Source organism: Ranitomeya imitator, chromosome 5, assembly GCF_032444005.1.
Source record: "Ranitomeya imitator isolate aRanImi1 chromosome 5, aRanImi1.pri, whole genome shotgun sequence".
In the NCBI taxonomy this organism is placed as follows: Eukaryota; Metazoa; Chordata; class Amphibia; order Anura; family Dendrobatidae; genus Ranitomeya; species Ranitomeya imitator.
The window spans coordinates 171239416-171262266 of NC_091286.1; the positions used below are offsets into that span (position 1 = coordinate 171239416).

The 22851-nt window shown below is 44.1% G+C and overlaps 1 protein-coding gene across 2 annotated transcripts in view; it reads right to left on the bottom strand.

Moving 5' to 3' along the window:
* PDCD2 (programmed cell death 2) overlaps nucleotides 1-22851 on the bottom strand; it is a 161882-nt gene that overhangs the window by 55947 nt on the left and 83084 nt on the right. The window contains exon 3 of one of the 2 annotated variants that reach the window (XM_069769318.1): nucleotides 14130-14291. The exons of the other annotated variant lie outside the window; for it this stretch is intronic. Coding sequence (XP_069625419.1) covers nucleotides 14130-14291 — 162 coding nt within the window. The remainder of the gene's footprint in view (nucleotides 1-14129; nucleotides 14292-22851) is intronic. 2 annotated transcript variants of the gene reach the window in all.

The following is a 22851-nucleotide window of genomic DNA, read 5'->3' on the forward strand; positions in this document are numbered from 1 at the left end:
CCAACTTTTTACTATTCATGCTGCCTATGCAGCATGAATAGTAAAAATATCTACTTGTTAAAAATAATAAAAAAATAAAAAATAGTTACTCACCCTCCGGTGGCCCCCCGGATCAATAACCGGCCTTTCCCGCTCCGCGCGACGCCCCGATGACCGCTGCATGCATTGCGATCTCGCGAGATGATGACGTACGGTCTCGCGAGACCGCTACGTCATCTCGCGAGACCGCAATGCACTCTTGGGACCGAAGCGCGCGAGGGGCATCGGTAACTGGCCGCTTCGATCCGGAGGCTCCAGGAGGTGAGTATCTAACTATTTTTTATTTTAATTCTTTTTTTTTGTGGACAGCACCGGATCAAGTCCAAAAGGACTTCGTCTGACTCACGTTAGGGATTTTGAGTTAATCATGCATTTCAGAGATTTACACAAAACCGCAGTTCAAAGTTCTTACATTGAGATCTGTGGGAGGCAGAATTAACAGAATGTTTTTTTTTGTGGGGGGGGGGGGGTTATTTTACACCATTCACCTTGGTATTCGTGATAAAACAGCTTTATTTTCAACTCACTATGATGATTACTATAGTTATATCAGATTTATAGTTTTTTGTTAAGGTTTTCCTACAACCACACATTAAAAACGCTTTTTTCACAAACGCTTTGTATCACCATTTTTTGAGAGCTATATTTTCAACTGAAAGTCATAAGAGGACTATATTGCAGGATGTGCTGGAGTTCTTAATAGTACAGTTTTTCAGCACATTCTACACTGATTTTGGGGATGCAGAATTAGCACAAAAAAAAAAGGAATTTAGGAAGTTTTATCGTTTGATATTTATTTTGTGCAAAAAAACAAAAATGTTCTAGAATTTTTTTTTCTCATGACCATTTCTCACAGCTGTAGCTTATTTTTCAGCTGAGTGAGGGCTTGTTTTTGTGGGACAATACTTTCAACAATACAATTCCTAAGTCTTTGATTCATTAATTTTGATGTCAAATATGCGCAATTTTTTTTGCTGTTTGACTTTTTTTTGTGTGCCTCTATGAGACTTCAACTTTGACTAATTTGATCACTGTTGTAATGCTTTGCAATAAACATGTACCCCAATGAATTAGACAAAATGCCTAAATTATAATGTGACTGTACATCAATCGGGAACCAGTTCCCAATCAAATTATAGTTACATTATATCTAGTGAGGTGGTTAATGGGATAAAAGATGATGGTGCAGCATTTTTAGAATTTTTTGTTTACTTAAAAAAAAAATTTTAAAACTCATTTCTTATTTACTTTTTGTCTCCTTAGGGGACATGAACCTGCAATACCATAGTATTGCAGCACATAATTAAAATGGCAGCCTCTGATAAAATTCAGCATGCAGGAGTACAAAGATGCCAGCAACATGGAGCCCTTCAGCAGGCCTCTAGTGACTATTACAGCCTATTCGTGCCATATCATTGATCCCCACACTTAAGCTCCTGTAGCTAATAGCCAGGGACTGTGACAGCTCTGGCCATGGCTGATTAATCCTCCAGATGCAGCGATCGTGACATTTGGAAGGTTGTGAAGAGATGCAGGGGCCAATGACCATGTCCCTTGCTCTCTGATCACTGGAACTGGAGAGTTACATTGCAATTCTTGGATAGTAAGTATCAAATGAGGGAAACAGCAGCACACCTCCATATATGCGCCATCACCGAAAACACACATGAGAGTATTGTATTGTTGAGGGAACTTGGAACAGGTGTTTCACTAGGTGTTTTATGGTTTCAGTCAGCAAACATTACAGGTATATTTTAACATTACAGGTACATTTTAGAGGCTTAAACCATTTCGCCTTGCCATGCCACAAGTCCAATGTTCGAAACACAGAAGGCAGCAAATGTATCCCTCATTTGGGCAACTTCCACTGTAGTCCTCAGAGGGTGATCTTGGTAATCTGGCAATGTGGTAGCAACAAGTTCATTAAGTTCTAAGTTGGGTCGCTCTTTTGCCAGGATGTAATTGTACATAACGACACACACTTTCACAACCTCATCAAATGTCTCAATTTTTAGATTGATGGCTGTTCCCAAAATGCGCCATTTAGATAGCAGCAAACCAAAAGGCACACTCCACAGTTCTTCGTGACCTTGTTAGTTGGTAGTTGTAAATCCGTTTGGTGTGATTCAAGTCCCGACTTGAGTACAGTTTTATAATGTTGGCACACATTGGAAGGCCTCATCCCCAAGCACAACAAATGGCATTGGTGGTCCTTCAGTGTTGAGAAGAGGTTGTGGCTGTGGAAAATTGAAATTATTCCCAAACAAACGTTGGCCCATGTCAATTTTTGAAAGTGAGTCATTTCCTCGTCCAAATGAGCCAATGTCCACAGCGACAAATCGACACTCATGAGAACAATAGAAAATAATTTTTGGTAATTGAAATACTCGGATCCAGTATTATCTGACTAGTCAACTGTGCTACTTAAAACATTGGGTAAATCAGAGTGGACTTAATAATGCAGAAGCTCACCTTATGCATTTTTTGGGTGGAAATACACCATGGGCAATATTGGAGGGTTCATACAGACCACCCCAGGGTTTGTTATTTGCACATAGTTTAGCAATACAGGTTTGGCAAGGCAGTAAATGCATTTTAAAATTCACTGATCAAATTGGAGAGATTCAAATATGGATAGTCCAGAGTTCCCGCACCTTCAAAATTTACAGGATCCGGTTTTCAGGAAACAAAATAGAAAAACAGCACTTAATCAGTTTTTTGAAAATGAAAGCATTAAGTTACTTACCGGTAACAGCATTTTTTTGGAGGCCCATGACAGCACCACAAGAGAGGGGGATCCGCCCTTCAGGAACAGGAAACCTACAGATTAAAAAAGGGCAGCACCTCTCCCACGTATCGGTTGTATTTCAGAGCCCGAGAGGACTACAGCGGTTAATGGCACAGATATATCAACAATATATACAATATTGTTAACAAAACATCTTGTTTTAACTAAACTAATTATCACACGTGAAACTTTTTATAAGAGGAAGTGCAGCCCCCACGTGAAAGGGAGGGAACCAAGGGTTCTGTCATGGGCCTCTGAAAAATGCAGTTACCGGTAAGTAACTTAATGATTTTTTTTGGACAGCACCATGAGAGAATTATAGAGATGAAAGCTAACTTGGGAGGACTATAGCCTGCAGCACCCTTAACCCGAAGGTGAGATCTGAGGAGAACCCAAAGTCCAATCGATAGTGTCTATAAAAAAAAAAAAAAAAAAATGGAAGGGGATGACCATGTGGCCGCATTACATATCTGGTCGATTAACACTCCTGATCTTTCCACCCAGGATGATGCAATGGCCAGGGTGGAATGCACCCTCAGATTCTGCGGAGCCGGCCCCCACCTGTTGTATAAGCCAGAGAGATAGCCTCCCTAATCCATTTGACTAGATTGCATTTTGATACTCTAAGCCCTTTCCTAGGACGTTGGAAAGATAAAAATAATGCATTATCTTTTTTCCAAGCATTAGTAGTTGAGATTTATTCTAGAAGGCATCTTCTAACATCTAATGTATGGAGTTTCTCTTCCTTAGGGTTAGAGAGAAAAGGATGGCAGGACTATCCCTTGCGACCTGTGGAAGTGGGATGCTACTTTGGGCAAGTAGGCTGGGTCCGGCTTTAGGACTACCCTGTCCTTTAAGTGCCTGGATATCTCCTACTCTACGAGATGTTATTGCTACCAAGAAAGCTGTTTTAAGGGATAGCATTTTAATTGAAGCTGACTGCAGCAGTTCAAACGGGGCCTCTGTCACTGAAAGGACTATGTTGAGATTCCATGGCATGCTTTTATTTTTGTGTATGGGTCTAGCTCTACCAGCTGCTTTAAGAAACCTAGAAATCCAATAGTTATTGACAATATTACAAGAGAACAGGGCACCAAGGGCTGAGACTTGCACTTTTAGTGTACTCGTGAAAGACTCAACTCCAAACCCTTCTGAAGGAATTCTAGAATCTGTCGTATTGAAACCCCCTCTGATATTAAATTCCGAAGAGGCCAGGAACTGCCTCATGGTTCTAGCGTATATTTTTGTTGTAATTTGTTTTCTACTCTTCAGAAGGGTATCAACTAAATTTGGGGAGAAGCCTCTATCATTCAACAATGACCTCTCAAACTCCATGCCGTCAAATGAAGTCCATCACTTGTGGATGGTTGATCGGCCCCTGGTAGAGCAGAACCCAAAGATCTAGAAGTACCGACAGTCCTGAGCCACGTGAACCAGGTCCTCCTAGGCAAAAATGGGGCAATTAGTATGACTCTTGTCCAGTCTTCCCTGATTTTCCTCACTACCAAAGGTAACAGGGTTAATGATGGGAACACGTAAGCTAAGAAGAAGTCCCATTTTATCCAGAAAGCGTCCACTACCAAGAGGATTTTTCCTGGGATTCAGGGAACAGAATCTCACTTTTCTGTTTTCTCTGGTGGCAAAGAGGTCCACCCCTGGTTGACCCTATTTGTGGACAATCTGGTTGAAGATGTCCATGTTCAGAGACCACTCTCCCTGCCTTAGATTCATGCGGCTTAGAAAGTCTGCTTTTAAGTTTTCCTTTCCTCTGATATGAGGGGCTGTTAAAGATTGAAAATGTTTTTCGGCTGTTTGAAATAGGTGATCTGCTACTTGCATCAGAGCCTCGGAACGTGTTCCACCTTGGTGATCGACATAGGCCACTGCCACCTGGTTGTCCGAAAGGATGGTGACCCTGTAGATATACGAGGAGTTTTTTTTAACTGATAATTCAATTGCCAACATCTCTCTGGTTGGATGAGGCACGACAATGTTGGGCTTTAGAATCTAACAGTAGACCAAGACTTTTGAATTTTTAAGGGCTGCAACTGGGATTTTTCATAATTTATTATCCAGCCTAGGTGCTCTAGCCTGGCCCTAGCTCTTGCAACTTGTGTTAAACAATGATCTGCTGAATTACCCACTATGAGGAAGTCATCTAAATAGGGAACAAGAAAAATATTTGACTCCCTGTAAATAAGACATGACCTCGGCAACTATTTTCGTTAATACCCTAGGGGTAGCTGATATACCGAAGAGAAGTGCCCTAAACTGAAAATGGCAAACTACCCCTCCCCATGAAAACCACCACCCTTAGGAATTGCTGGAACTCTGCATGGATAGGTACATGATAATATGCATCTTTTAAATATAAGGGTATGTGCACACGTTGCAGCGTTTTTTGAGGTGCAGAAACGCTGCAGATCTGCAATTGATTTACAGTACAATGTAAATCAATGAGAAAAAAAAATGCTGTGCACACTTTGCAGAAAATCCGCTGCGGAAATGCTGCGGTTTAAAAGAAGTAGCTTGTCACTTTTTTGTGAATCTGCAGCGTTTTTGTACCCATTCCATTATAGAAAACCGCTGGGGTAAAAAACGCAGCAAATCCGCAAGAAAACCACAGCAAAAACGCACAAAAACCGCTGTGGACCCGCACAAAAAATGCGACAAATCCGCAGCTGCGTTTTCTGCCAGGAGAGGCAGAATCTGCACCAGAAATTCCTAAGCCTAATCCGCAACGTGTGCACATAGCCTAAGACTGCCATGAAACATCTTAAAGGTTCGATTGACCAGAAACTCATTAAGGGACCTAAGATTAATAATGGTTATAAATGACCTTGTGTGGTTTCTGAATGCAGAACAGAGGAAAGTAGAACTCTCTACCTCGCTCGGATTCCGGAACCTTAACCAGGACATTAAGGCACAAACTCAAAACCTCTGCTTCCAATGCTGTATGTTCTAGGGGGGGAAGAGCGCAGGGGAGCGCATTTAAAAAATCACGGGATGTAACTAAACTCAAGCCTGAGTCCATCAGTTATTATGCTCCGCACCCAGTCACCATTTGTGATTTTTAACCATGCTGGAAGGAAGGCCGACAATCCCCCCCCCCCCCCTCAAAAGGGATTGCTAGTCATTGGTCAGGTTTCTCACGCTCTCCTGAAGAACGTCTGAACATAAAGCCCGGACCTCTCAGTTTATCTTCCCAGGTGAAACGGTCTAGTGGGTGATATGCGTTTTCTTCCCTGACCAAACCTTTTCAAATTGAAGGGACGATGGTAGGACATGGATAATAAATTAGGGAATTTCTTTTTCTGGAAGCCCCTTCTTTTAACTGGGTCTCGAATTGATCCAGCTAGACCATCATGGATCTGGCCGTACAAGTTGATGCTACCGCTGGTCTTGGGGAACCAGCCGCCATCTCCCAGATTCCTTTAAGGAAGGTGCCTGCCATCCTGTCAAGGGGATCTTTACCTCAAAAGGTAGCGAGGCTCTATTTGATGCCTTGGCCACTGCAGCATCTAACTTAGGGGCTATGTCCCAGGTGTTAACTGCCGGGTTGTCGAAGGGGTATCTGCATTTAAGAGCTGGTGGTAAAGAGCCCTTCTTTTCAGGCTTTTTCCATTCCAGGAAAATTAGCTCCTGGATCGGATCTTTTTGTTTAAAAGGGAAACACCTTCGCTTCCTTTGATCCAGCCCACTGAACATGACCTCCTGTCTGGATAGCTGTTTGGGCTCCGCTATGCCCATCGTTCTCCTGACTTTTTTTTAATCAGATATTTTTTATTAAAGTTTTCAGAACATAACAGAATTTTCACCAAACTACCCCACAATCTTTTCCCCATTCCCAACCGCTCCCCCCTACCCAACCCTGGTCCAATGATAAAATATATCACAAGAAAAATACAGACAGATAAAAGGCACATATTCCAAAGCACCAGTCATGGAGTACAACTAAATCACCTTCAGGGTGATAGAAACATGGTATCACGAGAATAAACTTACAGACGGTAAAGGTACATTCACACATAACGATATCGTTAAGGATATCGTTGCAACGTCACGCTTTTTGTGACGTAGCAACGATCCCGCTAACGATCTCGTTATTGTGTGACAGCGACCAACGATCAGGCCCCTGCTGGGTTGTGGGGAATGATCAGGACCTTTTATTGGTCGCTGATCACCCGCTGTCATCGCTGGATCGGCGTGTGTGACGCCGATTCAGCGATGTGTTCACTTGTAACCAGGGTAAATATCGGGTTACTAAGCGCAGGGCCGCGCTTAGTAACCCGATATATACCCTGGTTACCATTGTAAAAGTAAAAAAAAAAAAAAAAAAAACAGTACATACTCACATTCTGATGTCTGTCACGTCCCCCGGCGTCCACAGGATTAAAACTGCTTTCGGCAGGAGCGCTACTAATGCACGCGCTCCGGCCGAGAGCTTCCCTGCACTGACTATCAGTGCCGGCAGTAAAGCAGAGCACAGCGGTGATGTCACCGCTGTGCTCTGCTTTATGGCCGGCACTGACACAGTCAGTGCAGGGAAGCTGTCGGCCGGAGCGCGTGAATTAGCAGCGCTCCTGCTGAAAGCAGTTTTAACTCTGTGGACGCCGGGGTACGTGACAGACATCAGAATGTGAGTGAGTATGTACTGTTTTTTTTTTTTTTTTTTTTTACTTTTACAATGGTAACCAGGGTAAATATCGGGTTACTAAGTGCGGCCCTGCGCTTAGTAACCCGATGTTTACTCTGGTTACCCGGGTGCTGCAGGGGGACTTCGGCATCGTTGAAGACCGTTTCAACGATGCCGAAGTCTTTCCCCTGATCGTTGGTCGCTGGGGAGAGCTGTCTGTGTGACAGCTCCCCAGCGACCACACAACGACTTACCAACGATCACGGCCAGGTCGTATCGCTGGTCGTGATCGTTGGTAAATCGTTTAGTGTAACGGTACCTTAAGCCCAGAACATTCAACCATCCTGCCCAAATTTTCTCAAACACTGCCGGTCTACCCCGTTTAAGATAAATGGCCTTCTCTCTGCATAGTATGAGGTTTAGCTTATTTACATATTCTTTCCTTGTGGGAACTTTATCCGAGATCCAGTGATATGCTATTAATTTTCTAGCAGTAAAAAGCATTCTGGCAACAGCTATTTGTGAATAATCATCTCCTCCCGCCTCCTCAACATATCCAAGCACACAAACAATAGGGTCTCTGGGAATATCCTGCTCGGTGGCCATATGTATATTAACAACCACAATCCAGAATATTTGTGTACAGGGACACGTCCAGAACATATGTAGGATATCTGCATCATCGAGCGTACACTTGGGACATTTTGAATTCGGCCTTAGACCCAAATCAAACAGCAACTTAGGAGTCCTATAAACCCTATAGAGGATATATAGTTGAGACAGACGGTTAGGCTCACTGAGTGACAACTTAGGGATCATTTGCATTATTGACTCCATTTATCTACCAAAATCCCCCCCACTTGTTGTTCCCATTTCGCTAATGCAGTCATCAGGTGACCAAATAGCACCATCGAGAGGAGCTCCCCGTACACGAATGAAATTAGTCCCCTTGTAGATGCCTGTAAACCAAGCCTATTAATAACAGTATCACGATGTATAATAATAGGGTGTATATGAGTCTGCATTATATGAGTGTGTCTTACTTGTAAATACTGATAAAATACAGAATACTGAAGTGAGAACTCCTTTCATACGTCCTCAAATGATTTAAAGACACCCCCATCTATCAGCTGTGAGAGCCACCAGATACCCACTCGTCGCCACTGCGCAAACCCCTTCAATGTCCTCAATTGCGGCAGGTATGGATTATTCCATATAGGGGGTATACCTCATGAACCCAGTAATTCCTCTTAAACTTTTAAATTTTACCCCACACTTTGACCATAAGCATTACCGTCGGAAATTTAGACACCCACGGTTTAAATTTAGTAGCCTCTAACTTAGACAATAGGGGACCCTGACCCCCCTGAAACTGAAGAATCCCTTGACCTCCCCCCATTTCCACAGATGTGTTCTCCATTCTACTTGCCAGATGTTGACACTGGGAAGATAAAAAATATAGCCAAGGGTTAGGCAATGCCAACCCTCCCTCCTCCTTAGTAAGTGCTCTAACTTAATTCTCGCACCCTTTTTCAACCATATAAGTTCCCTAAACAGTGCATTAATTTTAAAAGAACCGATTTTGGGGAAGCCAAATTGGGGCGTTATGAAGAACATATAAAAGCTGAGGCATAATCACCATTTTCAACAGGTTCACTCTCCCAACTATTGACAAATGTAACTTTAGTCCAGGCCTTAATCTTCTGTTTAATCCTAGCCACAAGCGGGGAAAGATTTAAGCGTTCATAACCCAATACGTTGTTTGATACATTGATACCCAGGTATTTAAAACATGACACTACTGGCACCTGTGGAGCTCTACCAACAGTTGAGTCTAATGGTACATAAGCAGACTTTTCCCAGTTTATGGCCAAACCCGATATACCCCCAAACGCAGCAAAAAGTGACATTACTCCATTGAGCGATCCGTCAGTCAGCCAAAAACAGGAGAATGTCATCGGCGTAGAGAGCCACTTTCTCCTCTAATGTCCCGTACCTAAACCCCTCAATTTCTGGGCTAAGTCTTATCGCCCTGTTTTTTTTTTTTTACCAACTTATCTACTCGATCCAGGGGCAGATAGAAGGTGGCAGTCTTCCACTGAAGAAGAAGATGAGGGGACTGAATCGTAGGAGCCCTCATCTTTTTTCCCCTTCCGCTGAAGAATCAGAGTCCAAAGGGGACTTGTATTTTGAGCTTCCTGCTTGAGACAGGGACTTTAGGGATTCTCTTACTTCCGCCTTGACCATCTCTTTCAGGCTTGCAGTAACATTAAGAGATTCTTCTGCTACCTGAAGGAGGACAGTAAAGGCAATATAGTGTCTCTAGACCTAATGCCAGTCCACCCCTTCCCTGAGAAGTCACCGTCTGCTGGATACAGGGGTTGCATAATTTTTTTCGGCATGAGTCTTGTAAGGGGACTCCACAGACGGCGCATTCCTTGTGTTTTGCCTTACCCATGCACTTCTTCCCCTAAAACAAAAAATATAAGAGGGGACTGAGTCACTGAGTGAACGTTCACGTAGATCACTTACCAGTGCCCGCAATGAAAAGATACCGGAATATGAGGGGGGAGTTTTCACAGTCGATGCTCTCTATCCCTTCCTGGAGGAGCTCTTACGACTGGACTGGTCACTCCTGTCACGCTCCTTCTCTTTAGGCGTCTGTCATACCTTTTCCAGCCACAGAGGCTGCTGCTCATGATCACTTTCCCTCCATCATGAAGTGACAATGAGGCCAGAAACATGGGTCCGAACCTGGAGCCTGCTTAAAACCCCTCTTCCGGTCAGCAGATCTGCCAGGCACTGTCCCCTCATTAGCTCTCTGGCCCCACAAGTGCAGCCAACCGGTCAGAGGGCCCTCCATGTGTCCGGCGTCCAATTCCTGTGGGCGCCGCCATCTTGGAATTGCCGTGCATGAGCAGCAACTCCGGTGACCCGAAAGCGCACGCCGGCCCCGCCGTCCATGGAGACAGATATCCTCCGGACTCTGCTCCCTACAGCGAATGCCACTGCCATGCAGCCCAGCCAAGACCACCGTGCAGTCTCCAGGAACTCCGCACTGGCCGAGGTAGGAGACCCCCTTGCTACTTGAGTCGGCCAGCCTGGGATCCATAGGAATTCTGCATGCAGAACATCACAAAGCACGGCAGGTATCTCCAACAATCCCAGAAAGGGTGGACACTCCAATCCGGAATTGAAAATGTAGAGATAAGGTCTCTCCGGTAGCCAGGAATCTGCGGAAGAGAAAATGGAAGAAAAAAAAAAAAACTAAGTACATGGCTTTTAGAAAAATAATATTAAATGACAGGTGTTTCTTCAAAATTTCGTACCTTAGGGGCACCGATAGATGTTCGTCAGCAGGAATTGCTGTGTGCCTGGTGATGTATTCTGACACGTAGCAGCAATTCATCGAAGCTCTGTTCCGACATCCTGGTGTAGTCGAAAAACTTCTGAGGGTTTGCATGCAGCTCTGTGTACAAGGAGTGTTAGGCTCCACGGCTCTCTCTGACTTCAACGATGGGGTGTTGCCAGTAGTGATGATGATGTCTTCTCCATCTTTCTCTTATTCTTTCTTCACAACAAGCAACAGCAGAGGAATAAGCCAAGTTCAAATCCGAATCCAGATTACAATATAAGCTCTCCGTGCGAAGATCCATCTTTCAGCTGGATACAGCAGCAAAAGATGAGCATTTCATCTGTACAAGGGTTTTTTTTTTTTTTTTTTTTTTTAGGCGTCATGTGTAAGATTATGCGGATTAAAAACACTGCGTTAGCATGCGTTTACGCATGCGGGTGATACTCTGCGCATATATGCAAATGTGAACTTAGCCTAACACTGATTTCACAGGAACCACAAGATGTATTTCTTCACCCCAGGTATCATTTTAATCAGTATAACTGTGGGAACCTGACTGTCTGTAGGTCACTGGACAAATTCCTGCTGACAGGTTCCCTTTAATGCCATACATTCTTTACGTTGTGCATAACACACCTGTCTGGATTCCTAAATACTTGTTTAGGAAAATGCACAATATCTTTAGGAGGTTTGGTGTGGAAAAGAGGGACCTCCAGAATAAAATTGGAAAAACTGCATTATCAAAACAAAAAACGGTGGGGGGGGTTGTCTAGCATTGCCTCATGTATGGGGTTATCACTTTGCTTTCCAGTTTTAGCACTTCCAAGGCTGGGCATTGAAGGAGGCCCAGAAAGCATGGTCGATAGTATTACAATACTTGGGACTGGGGGTGAATTTACTGGAAATACTTGAATAATACCAATTTGTAGGTAGTCCGAGTATATACCCTACCCAGTCACTTGTCCATAAAGTTTGGTGGACATTTAAAAGACTGGTTAGGATGACAGACTGCTCAAAGTACACGCCTATCTGGAAAAACTTTAATCTAGAGGAGTTGCGAAGATTTAGAGAATGGAAGAATCGAGGGTTGAAATATGTGCATCAGTTATACTTTGATAACCATCTGATCACCATTCTAACAGCTGAAACAGGGGTTTAATTTGCGTAAAACTGAATTCTTTAAATACTTATAGCTAAAACACGCAATACGGGCTCAGGAAGCCATCTCTGATCTTTCTATATCCTCTAATGGGCTGTAAGAGTTCTTAGTACAGGCAAAAATCAACAAAAAATTATCTTTCTGGTTTACAACTCATTGTTGCTAAATATTTTGGATGACCCAATGGCTCAGGTTCAGGGTAAGTGGGAGAATAGCAGAACTGTTTAATATTCAAATCATGCTTTGTGCAAAATCCTGTGTGTTAGGATTAATGGGGAATGTGGGAGGATCTCCCCAGGTATAGTTAGTTATTTCTAAAATACTTTACCAGGCTAAAAAACAAACAAACAAAAACTATAGCCACACACTGTCTGGCAACCAGACTTCCATGTGTAGAAGAAGTGGTCTATGCTCTCAACTCTACTATTTTAAAAGAAAAAGGGGTATATATGAAGAGAGGAGCAGTTGGTAAAGTATTGAGAGACTGGATTAAGTGTGCAGCTGTTTCGGAGGAGCTGGCTAGAGAGGTCTTATTTTATTTACTGATCCTGTAAATTACTTTACATCAGCACAAGTTCGGAAACAATTTTTTTGTTAGGAAGTTATAAGGGTTAAAAGTTGACCAGCAATTTCTCATTTTTCCAACAAAATTTACAAAACCATTTTTTTTTTTTTTTTTTTTTTTAAGGGACCACCTGACATTTGAAGTGACTTTGTGGGGGTCAATATAACAGAAAATACCCAAAATTGACTCCATTCTAAAAACTGCACCCCTCAACATGCACAAAACCACATTCAAGAAGTTTATTAACCCATCAGGTGCTTCACAAGAACTAAAGCAATGTGAAAGGAAAAAAATGAATATTTAACTTTTTTTTTTTATTTTCACAAGGATATCAAGAGAAAATGGACCAGAAAATTTGTTGTGTAATTTCTCCTGAGTACGCAGATACCCCATATGTGGATGTAAACCACTGTTTGGGTGCATGGCCGGGCTCAGAAGGGAAGGAGCACCGTTTGACTTTTTGAATGCAAAATTGGCAGGAATTAATGGTGGCGCCATGTCGCGTTTGATGTACCTAAACAGTGAAAAAACCCCCAATTCTAGCTCCAACCTTAACCTCAACACACCCCTTAGCCTAACACACTTTAGCACAATTCTAACCTTAATGGAAAAATGGAAATACATTTATTTATTTCATTTTTCCCTCACTAAGGGGGTGATAAAAGGGGGTTTTATTTACTATTTTTTTTATTTTGATCACTGTGATAGGGTATATCACAATGATCAAAATGAACCAATAGGAAATTTTTCCTATTATTGCTGGGTGCCGGCCATTTTCTCCCGGAAGACGACGCCGGGGGACTTCATGGGGGGATGCCTAGACACCACAGGTACCAGGGGATGGGGGTGATCGGGGGACCCCATTTCGCTCTCCTCTAATGTGCGATCACATTAGAGGAGAGAGAAATTAAACATAAATCTGATTTTTTTTTTTGCGGTTGCCGTTGTACCGTTAATAACAGCGATCGCAACACTGGGTCGGTAAAAACAGACCCGAATCATGTTCTCTGGGGTCTCAGCTACCCCCATTAGCCAAGACCCCAGAGAAATTCTGACTATGGGAGCGCTATACACTTTTTCCATAGCACCGTTAAAAAGCAGCGCTGTAGTTTAAGTACCTTTAAATGACGCCGTTAAAAGGCGTATCGGCGGTCATTAAGGGATAATTACTGTATGTATTACAACACCACTACATCCATGTCTTCACGGTACATTACAAAATCGAGCAGACAGGCTGTCTTTACAGCATGCTTGAAAAAAAACTCACTGGAGCTGAAACGTCACTTGGGTCAATAAAAGTTTGATTTCTCTGGGATTTGCTGCCTCACCATCCATATTTTTTGATAGTTGTGGATTGTAGGTGTTCCTCTCAGTAATACATGCTGGGGTTTAGGATACGGCTCACTTCACTATATCCTATGTACCAGTGCAGCTTCATTCCTCTACTTAAGTCTCATTCAACAGTTCACTAAGCCAATCCCCTACTCTGACAAACAAGCTGACAGGGTGCTTGGGTGTGTGCTAAGTACTCATGTGTATGCTCTTTCCCCTCTGTAGAAACATCACAAAACAAAAGATAACCTTTACCAAGATTTGATGATGCATTTGATATCACTAATTCCTCATCCATACGACTCAAAGTAGAATCATCATTCAGACTTGTATCAGAATCTAGCTCTTCAGGCTCCGTAACAAGCTCATATTCTGGAAACAAAAATCCATGATCTGCAACCTCAATTTGGTATGCACCTGGAGAGAGACAAAACATTGATAAATGTACAGTAGGCTAGCCCAACGTCTACATCCCAAATCAGAGTTTCCCCAAACGCCAGTCCTCACGGCCCCAACACAATGCTTTCAGTATTTCCTTAGTAGTGCACAGGTGAGAGAATTTATGGCAATTTGTGACGCCTTGATAATCCAAATCACGTATGCAATACTAAGGACATCCTGAAAACAATCTGCTGGGGGCCGTGAGGACTGGAATTTGGGGGAATACGGACCTAATTTAAGATTTCCTTTATACAAAAAACAAAACATATACATATATCGCCAACAAAACAAGTAATCAAATTGTTCAGTGATTATTTTCTAGCTTTATTAAAATGGGTTTTCCAGCAATAACTTCATTCCCTAAGGCTATGTGCACACGTAGAATGGTCCTCTGCGGATTTTTCCGCAGCAGAATTGATAAATCTGCAGGGCAAAAACGCTGCGTTTTTGCTGCAGATTTATTGCAGATTTACTGCGGTTTTTCTGCGGATTTCACTGTGGTTTTATACCTGCGGTTTTGTATTGGAGCAGGTGTAAAACTGCTGCGGAATCCGCAGAAAGTGACATGCTGCGGAATGTAAACCGCTGCGTTTCTTTCTGCAGCATGAGCACAGCTTTTTGGTGTTTCCTATAGGTTTACATTGTAATGTAAACTCATGGGAAACTGCTGCGGACCCACAACTGCGGAAACGCTGTGGATCTGCAGCAAAATCCGCATCGTGTGCACATAGCCTAACAGGCGAAAGGGGTTGTCTCAACTTCTAAAATGGGTATGATTGCAAACTGCTTGTGACAACCAGAAACTTTGTAATTTACTTCTTATTAAAGATCCTCTCTGTTCTCCAAGAAACAAAACATCTGATAATCTATTGCTCATTGCCTAGATACTGGCTACCTCTGCAGTATACAAGAGGTTTCCGGTTCCCTAGGCTAGGAGGGTACACTAGCCACCATTAGACCAGCTGCACTCCTTCAATGCTTCTCAGACCAAAATTACCTCTGCTAGAAGCAACTGAGAGCTCAGTTTGGCACATGAAACCGCTATTCCACTAGTCTGAACTGTCAATCATGTGCTCATGATAACTGAAAGAAGAGAATAACTTAACTGGAGAGCGAATTTTTCAAAATTTGGTTTTGATTATGGTCAGCGCCTAATATTATTTATGTAATATTCACCAAACACAGTCGAACGTCACTGGAGTCAATGGCAGTAGAAATGAACAAATATGTGGAACCAATCACCAAACATAAATTCAGCACAAATATGGTACCAATATAGCAACTTTAGATTTGGTGACAGATTCCGAACATATTCGCTTAACATACGAAATAGCCGGATTACTTACCGGTAATGCTCTTAATGAGTCCACGACAGCACCCACTGGAGAGATAGGGATCCGCCCCAAGGAACAGGAAACCTACATTAGAATAAAAGGGGCGGTCCACCTCTCCTCCTCAGTTTAATGTTCAGAGTACTCGGAGGACCGCCAGTATTAGTCAAATATTTACAATATATATCTTAAATTAAAACCAATTGAATTACTTCTATAGAGTATATAAATTTATTAGGGAGGGATGTGACTGGGTGCTGTCGTGGACTCATTAAAAGAGCATTACCGGTAAGTAATCCGGCTATTTACCCTTCGCCACGACAGCACCCACTGGAGAGATTTCCAGAGACCAACACCTAGGGGGGACCACCATGCTGAGGATAGTCCTGCCAAAGTGTAGGTCAGAAGTTGATGAAAGATCAAGTCTATAGTGGTTATAAAAGGTAGAAGGAGCCAACCACGTTGCCGCCTTACATAGGTCCTCAATTGGAACGTTTCCCCTTTCGGCCCAGCAAGATGCCATAGCTCTGGTGGAATGTGCTTTAATGCCCTCCGGAGGAACCTTATTTTTCATGGAGTAGACCAGTCGGATAGTGTCTCTAATCCAACGTGATAATGTGGTTCTTGTGACTCCATACCCTTTCTTTTTTCCCTGGAAGGATATGAAGAGAGCCTTACTCTGCCTCCAACTACTAGTTCTTTCAATATATTGTAAAACTACTCTCCTGACATCTAGAGTGTGAAATTTTTGTTCTTCAGGAGTGGAGGGGTCTTTAAAGAAAGTGGAAAGATGTATCTCTTGTGATCTATGGAATTTTCCTGCTACCTTAGGAAGGTATACGGGGTCTGGTTTTAAAATTAGTCTGTCCTGAAATGTTAGAAGGAAAGGTGGATTTATTGATAAGGCCTGAATGTCACTGACTCTTCTAGCTGATGTTAATGCTACTAAGAAGGCCGTTTTTAACAATAGGTGTTTTAGAGATGCTGTATCTATAGGCTCAAAAACGGAGGTTCTGTTAGAGAGTCTAGGACTAGGTTTAGGTCCCAAGGAGATACTCTAGGTATGTGGACAGGAGTTACTCGTTCACAAGCCGTGATAAAACGGGACACCCATTTATTCCCAGCAACATTATGGCCATAGAGGGCGCCCAGAGCGGATACTTGGACTTTTAGCGTATTAACAGAAAGACCTAACTCTTTCCCTTTTTGTAGAAATTCTAAGATAGGTCTAATTGGAACTTCTGAGGGGTTGGAACTTGTATGGAACTGAAGAAACCTTATCCATATTTTAGTATAAATCTTTGTAGTAGATGGTTTCCTGCTAAGCAGGAGTGTATCGATTAGACCTTTTGAAAAACCTCTAGAATTTAATATCTGCCTTTCAAATTCAAGGCCGTCAAGTGGAGGCTGTCCACTTGGGGGTGGAAGAAAGGTCCCTGAGAGAATAGGTCTGGGATTGAGGGAATGGATCTGTCACTGACATTGATTGCAGGCACGAGAACCATGGTCTCTTGGGCCAAAATGGTGCTATTAATATTATTCTGGCCGGTACCTTCCTGATTTTCCGTATGACTTGTGGAAGCAGAATTATCGGGGGAAAAGCATATGCCAGATTGAATTGCCAGGGTGTTTGAAGAGCATCTAGAATGTCCGGGTGATCTGCACGGGACAGAGATGCAAATTTTTGTACTTGTCTGTTTTGTAGCAGACAGGTCTATCTGGGTCCGGCCCCATAATAATGGTATTTTGTGAAAAATGCGAGGATTCAGACACCATTCTCCTTGATGTAGAGTGTGTCGACTTAGAAAGTCTGCCTGTTGATTGCTCTCTCCTTTGATGTGGACGGCAGAGAGATAACAGATGCTTTTCGGCCAGGATCAAGATGTTCTCTGCGGAAGACAGAGCGTCTGATCGACTACCCCCTTGTTTGTTTAAGTAGGCCACTGTCGTAGTGTTGTCTGAACAGACTCTGACGTGATTTCCTCGAAGCTGTGGAAGAAATTGACGCAGTGCATAGTTTACCGCATTCAGCTCTTTTAAATTAGATGAATATAGGAGCTCCTCTTCATTCCATATTCCCTGGCAGAAACTGTCTCCCATATGTGCGCCCCACCCGTGGGGACTAGCATCAGTAGTCACAGTGTGGGATCGTGTTCTCACCCAAGGGACACCCCCGTCAAATGCTTACTATCTTGCCACCATAATAAGGAAGCTAGGACCTCCTGTGATAACATTTTTGATTCGAGGTGGCCAAGGAATTTTCTCTGTTCCCGAAGAATTTGGTGTTGCAATGTTCGGGTATGGAGTTGTGCCCACTGGACGGCTGGAGAACAGGAAGATAGGGATCCTAATAAGGACATTCCTTCCCTCAGGGACATTCGGGGTTTGTGAATGGCAGCAACTACTTTTCCCTCTATTAGAGATATTTTTACCTGAGGGAGTAGACATCTTTATTTTGTAGCATCTAGATGGAACCCTAGAAATGTCTGGAGGGAAAGTGGGACAAGTCTGGATTTTTCGGAGTTGATGATCCAGCCTAGGTCCTGTAAAGATGAGACAGTGTCAGCTAAACATTCAGCACACTGAAGGGACGAATTTCCTACAACTAAAAAGTCATCCAAAAGGTTCTAATCTCCATTATTTTTAATCCCCAAGCCCGATGGTTCGTTCCCAACAATTATAAATCTTAAAGAACTCAATACATTTATTAAAAATTATACATTTAAAATGGAATCTATTAGATCTGCCATTAAGCTCCTTTATCCAAATTGTAAAATGGGGGGCATTAATTTGAAAGATGCTTACTACCATCTCCCTATCCATAACATACCAAAGATACTTCAGAGTCGCAGTAATACTCGAAGGGGAGATTCATCATTTCCAGTACACAACCATGCCCTTTGGTCTCTCCACGGCACCAAGAATCTTCACCAAAGTAATGTTAGAGGTGATGGCCTACCTTCGTCAAAACGACACTTTAATCATCCCCACTACCCTCTTGTCCCTTTGGTACTTTTACTAAGACATTTGCATGTATAGACTTTGGATCTCAAGTTCAAGGGCCCTCAGTTGTATCGGTGAGCTGAGGGTTGTTATAATGAAGGAATCCTGGGGAATTTGGAGGAATTCTATCTTAATCCCTTCTCTAATAATATTTAGAATCCAGGAATTTGATGTTATCTTTTGCCATTGAGGAAATAATAGTTTTAGCCTACCCCCTACTGGGGTGACTGGTGTTTTAATACGTATTTTGTCTACGGAAAGGGGGGCCTTTAAACATAGTACCCCTCTGTTTTTCTTCTTTTGTGGCCCACCGCGATGGTCTTTCATTTTGTCTCCTTTTCCAGAATGGTCTTCTCCTTAAGGTCTTCCTACAGAAAGGAATTGAGGGGTCAGGGAAGGCTTTTTTACTTTCTTTTGCTTTTTTAAGGATCTCATCCAAAGCTTTTCCAAACAAACTCACCCTCACATGAGATAGCACAGATTTTGGCCTTCGACTGCGTATCCCCCTTCTAACTCTTCATCCATAGGCCTCGTCTGGCATTATTTACTAGACCTGCTGATCTTGCTGCGAGGCGTAGAGAGTCAGCTGATGCGTCAGCCATGAAGGCTGCCGCCCTTCTAATCAGTGGTATTGCATCCTGCAATTTCTTTCTAGAGACTCTTTGTTCAATCTGTTGATCTAATTGATCAATCCAGACAAGCATGGATCTAGCAGTGCATGTGCTAGCAATTGCCGGTTTAAATATGCCTGTGGGAGCTTCCCATGATCTTTAATGACGTTTCCGCTTTCCGATCTAGAGGATCATAGAGTAGGCCCGCATCCTCAACTGGTAAAGCTGATTGCTTTGAAGTGGAGGCGATCACTGCGTCCACTTTAGGGATCTTAGGGTACCGTCACACTAAGCGACGCTGCAGCGATACCGACAACGATGTCGATCGCTGCAGCGTCGCTGTTTGGTCGCTGGAGAGCCGTCACACAGACAGCTCTCCAGCGACCAACGATCCCGAGGTCCCCGGTAACCAGGGTAAACATCGGGTTACTAAGCGCAGGGCCGCGCTTAGTAACCCGATGTTTACCATGGTTACCAGCGTAAACGTTAAAAAAACAAACACTACATACTTACCTTCAGCTGTCTGTCCTCCGGCGCTCTGCTTTCCTCTGCACTGTCGGCGCCGGTCAGCCGGAAAGCAGAGCGGTGACGTCACCGCTGTGCTTTCCGGCTGGCCGGCGCTGACACAGGATGCAGGAGGAGTGCAGAGAAGCAGAGCGCCTGGGACAAACAGCTGAAGGTAAGTATGTAGTGTTTGTTTTTTTAACGTTTACGCTGGTAACTAGGGTAAACATCGGGTTACTAAGCGCGGCCCTGCGCTTAGTAACCCAATGTTTACCCTGGTTACCAGTGAAGACATCGCTGGATCGGCGTCACACACGCCGATACAGCGATGTCAGCGAGAGATCCAGCGACGAAATAAAGTTCTGGACTTTCCTCAGCGACCAACGATCTCCCAGCAGGGGCCTGACCGTTGGTCACTGTCACACATAACGATTTCCTTAACGATATCGTTGCTACGTCACAAAAAGCAATGAGATCGTTAACAATATCGTTATGTGTGACGGTACCTTTAGTCCATTATGTAAGCTCATCGTCACTAAAGGGGTACGGTACTTCCTTTTGGAGGCTGATGGGAGAAAACCTCTTTGGTCTTGTTTTTCCCATTCCCTCTTTATCAATGCTTTAACCGCAGGGATTACTGGGAAAGCTCTCCTTTTCCTCTCCGCTAAGCCTGCAAACATGATATCCTGCGCTGTCTGGTCATCCTTTGAATCTTCACAACCTATTGTGTTTCTGATGGATTTTACTAGGTTGTCAACCCCATCAAGGGGGAAACAAGACCGACCTTCAATGTCAGACGGTACTGAAGATGAGGATGACACATGTGAAGAGTCCAAGTTGATTACGCCCTCATCATCGAACTCAGAGCTGGATACTATTTTCTCTCTACTGGTTTTCTTAGGGGGTGCGTTGGCTTAGGTGATGGCCTGTAACTCTTCTCCGATTATGGCCCGTATATCCGTAACGGACATAGATTGACTCTGCATGGTTTCACTAATACATTGTTTGCAGAGTTTTTTTTAGGGTAGGAATCTGGGAGAGGTTGATCACACAATGCACACTGTTTGTATTTGGACTTTTGTTTCTTTTTGGCCTGGGGGGAAAGATGTTTTGGAAAAGAGTGTCAGCTTAATAGGTAGAGGGTTTTTACACACCCAGTGAAGCTGTACGGTACCGGATCAGGTGGCCGAGGCGCCGTTCTGGACCTTGAATCCACGGCATTGCTCCTACGGTTGGCGTCCGAGGACCTCTTGCTGGCTGGATCACCTGCTGGGTCCAAAGTCTTGCCTGGGGATGACATGTTGCATCGCCTGTGCGCTCGCAACCATTCCCCTTTTAAAAGGCAGAAGATCCGGCTTTTTTTTTTTTGCGGTGAACTGCGCATGCGCAAAAGCGCGCTTTCCCCCACCGCTGTGCTGAATGCGCCGGAAGTGCTACAATCACTTCTGGGCAGGTAATGGTGACTTACACCGCTCTGCGCATGTGCGGCCGCGATCTCACCTTGGCCCGCGCTATGGAGCGGTGTTCCGGCTGCTGCTGGGGATCGTGCAACGGATCCCGGACCCCCATATGCCGGCCGGCGTCCAATGCCCTCTTCCAAGCCGCACACCCCACAGAGCTCCACAGTGAGACCGGGGGCCTCTCCCGGACCCAGTCATCACATGTGCCGGACAGACGAGGGGGGAGCAGTCTAACGGCATCTCCCCCGACGCTGCATCTGGACCGCATCCCCTGCCGTTCCCGCAGAGACAGCACAGGCGGATGCCCTGGTCCAGGTACCGTCTTCTGATTTCAGAGAATCCAGAGATCCTGTCCCCTGGGAACAGGAAACCTAAACTGAGGAGGAGAGGTGGCCCGCCCCTATTGTTCTTCTGTAGGTTTCCTGTTCCTTGGGGCGGATCCCTATCTAGCTAGTGGGTGCTGTCGTGGCGAAGGGTAAAAAGAATGGTTCCCTGTCAGATGATGTTTGGCCTCAGCTGCAATTTCTTAAAAACAACAAGTCACACTGTACTAACCATTAGAGTTGAGCGACTTACTTTTTTAGGATCGAGTCGGGTTTTCGCGAAACCCGACTTTCTCAAAAGTCGGGTCGGGTGAAATCGGCCGATTATTGCGAAAAGTTGGGGGCCAACCGAAACACGGAACCCAATGCAAGTCAATGGGGAATCAAAGTCGGCAGTGAGTGGAGGACAGGAAAACACCTACAGTGCCCATTTGAATGCCCAAAACATCAATTCGTATTACTGAAGCTTGTCAATCTTAATTTACTTTATAATAACAGCTAGGCATTGAAAACAGGGGGTCATTTGGCTAAAGTTGTGGGGGGTAGGGCTGGCTCAAGATTTTCGTGGGTCCGGGAAACGCGGAATACGTCACGGCGGTGGAGCAGGGAGAGGTAAGTATTTCAACTTTGCAAGTGCTGTGATCCTGAGCAAGCAGGGGGGGCTCACTAGTTGGCTCTGGCACAGGGCCCCTCATAGTACGGCGGTGTTTGACGGCGGGCGGCGCCTTCCACTGCCAGAGATACTTTTGCGTACTATGAGGGGCCCTGTGCCAGTGCCAACGAGTATGCCCCCCCTCACCTGATGAAGGAACCTGCACTTTCATCTGCACCTTCCTCTGTCTCCGTGTAAGGTGGTATAGTATGCGGGAAGGGGAACCTGACATTCAGCAGGGTCACATTCTGGCTGTGTAGAGTGCAAGGGGAATGTAGTGGTCTGGGTCAATGTACCAGCAGACTCACCTAGCAGTGGCTGGCCAATGGGCAGGATTAGGAGGAAACACAGATATAGGCCCAAAATAAAAAAAGTTGGCTAAAAGCAGTTCAAAATTGGTAACAGGACTAAACAGGCGGCATAGCTTTATTCAGTGGAGGACAACTGTGATGAGTGGCGCATACACAGTTAGTATGCCCAAAATAAAAAAGTTGGCTAAATGCAGTTCAAAATTGGTAAGAGGAGTACACAGGCGACAGTTTTTTTCAGCAGAGGAGGACAACTGTTATGAGAGGCTCACACAGTTACTCCTGGTTTTGGCTTACAAATACTGATAGTGTGACGAAGGCCTAATACACTGGGACTGAGTTTT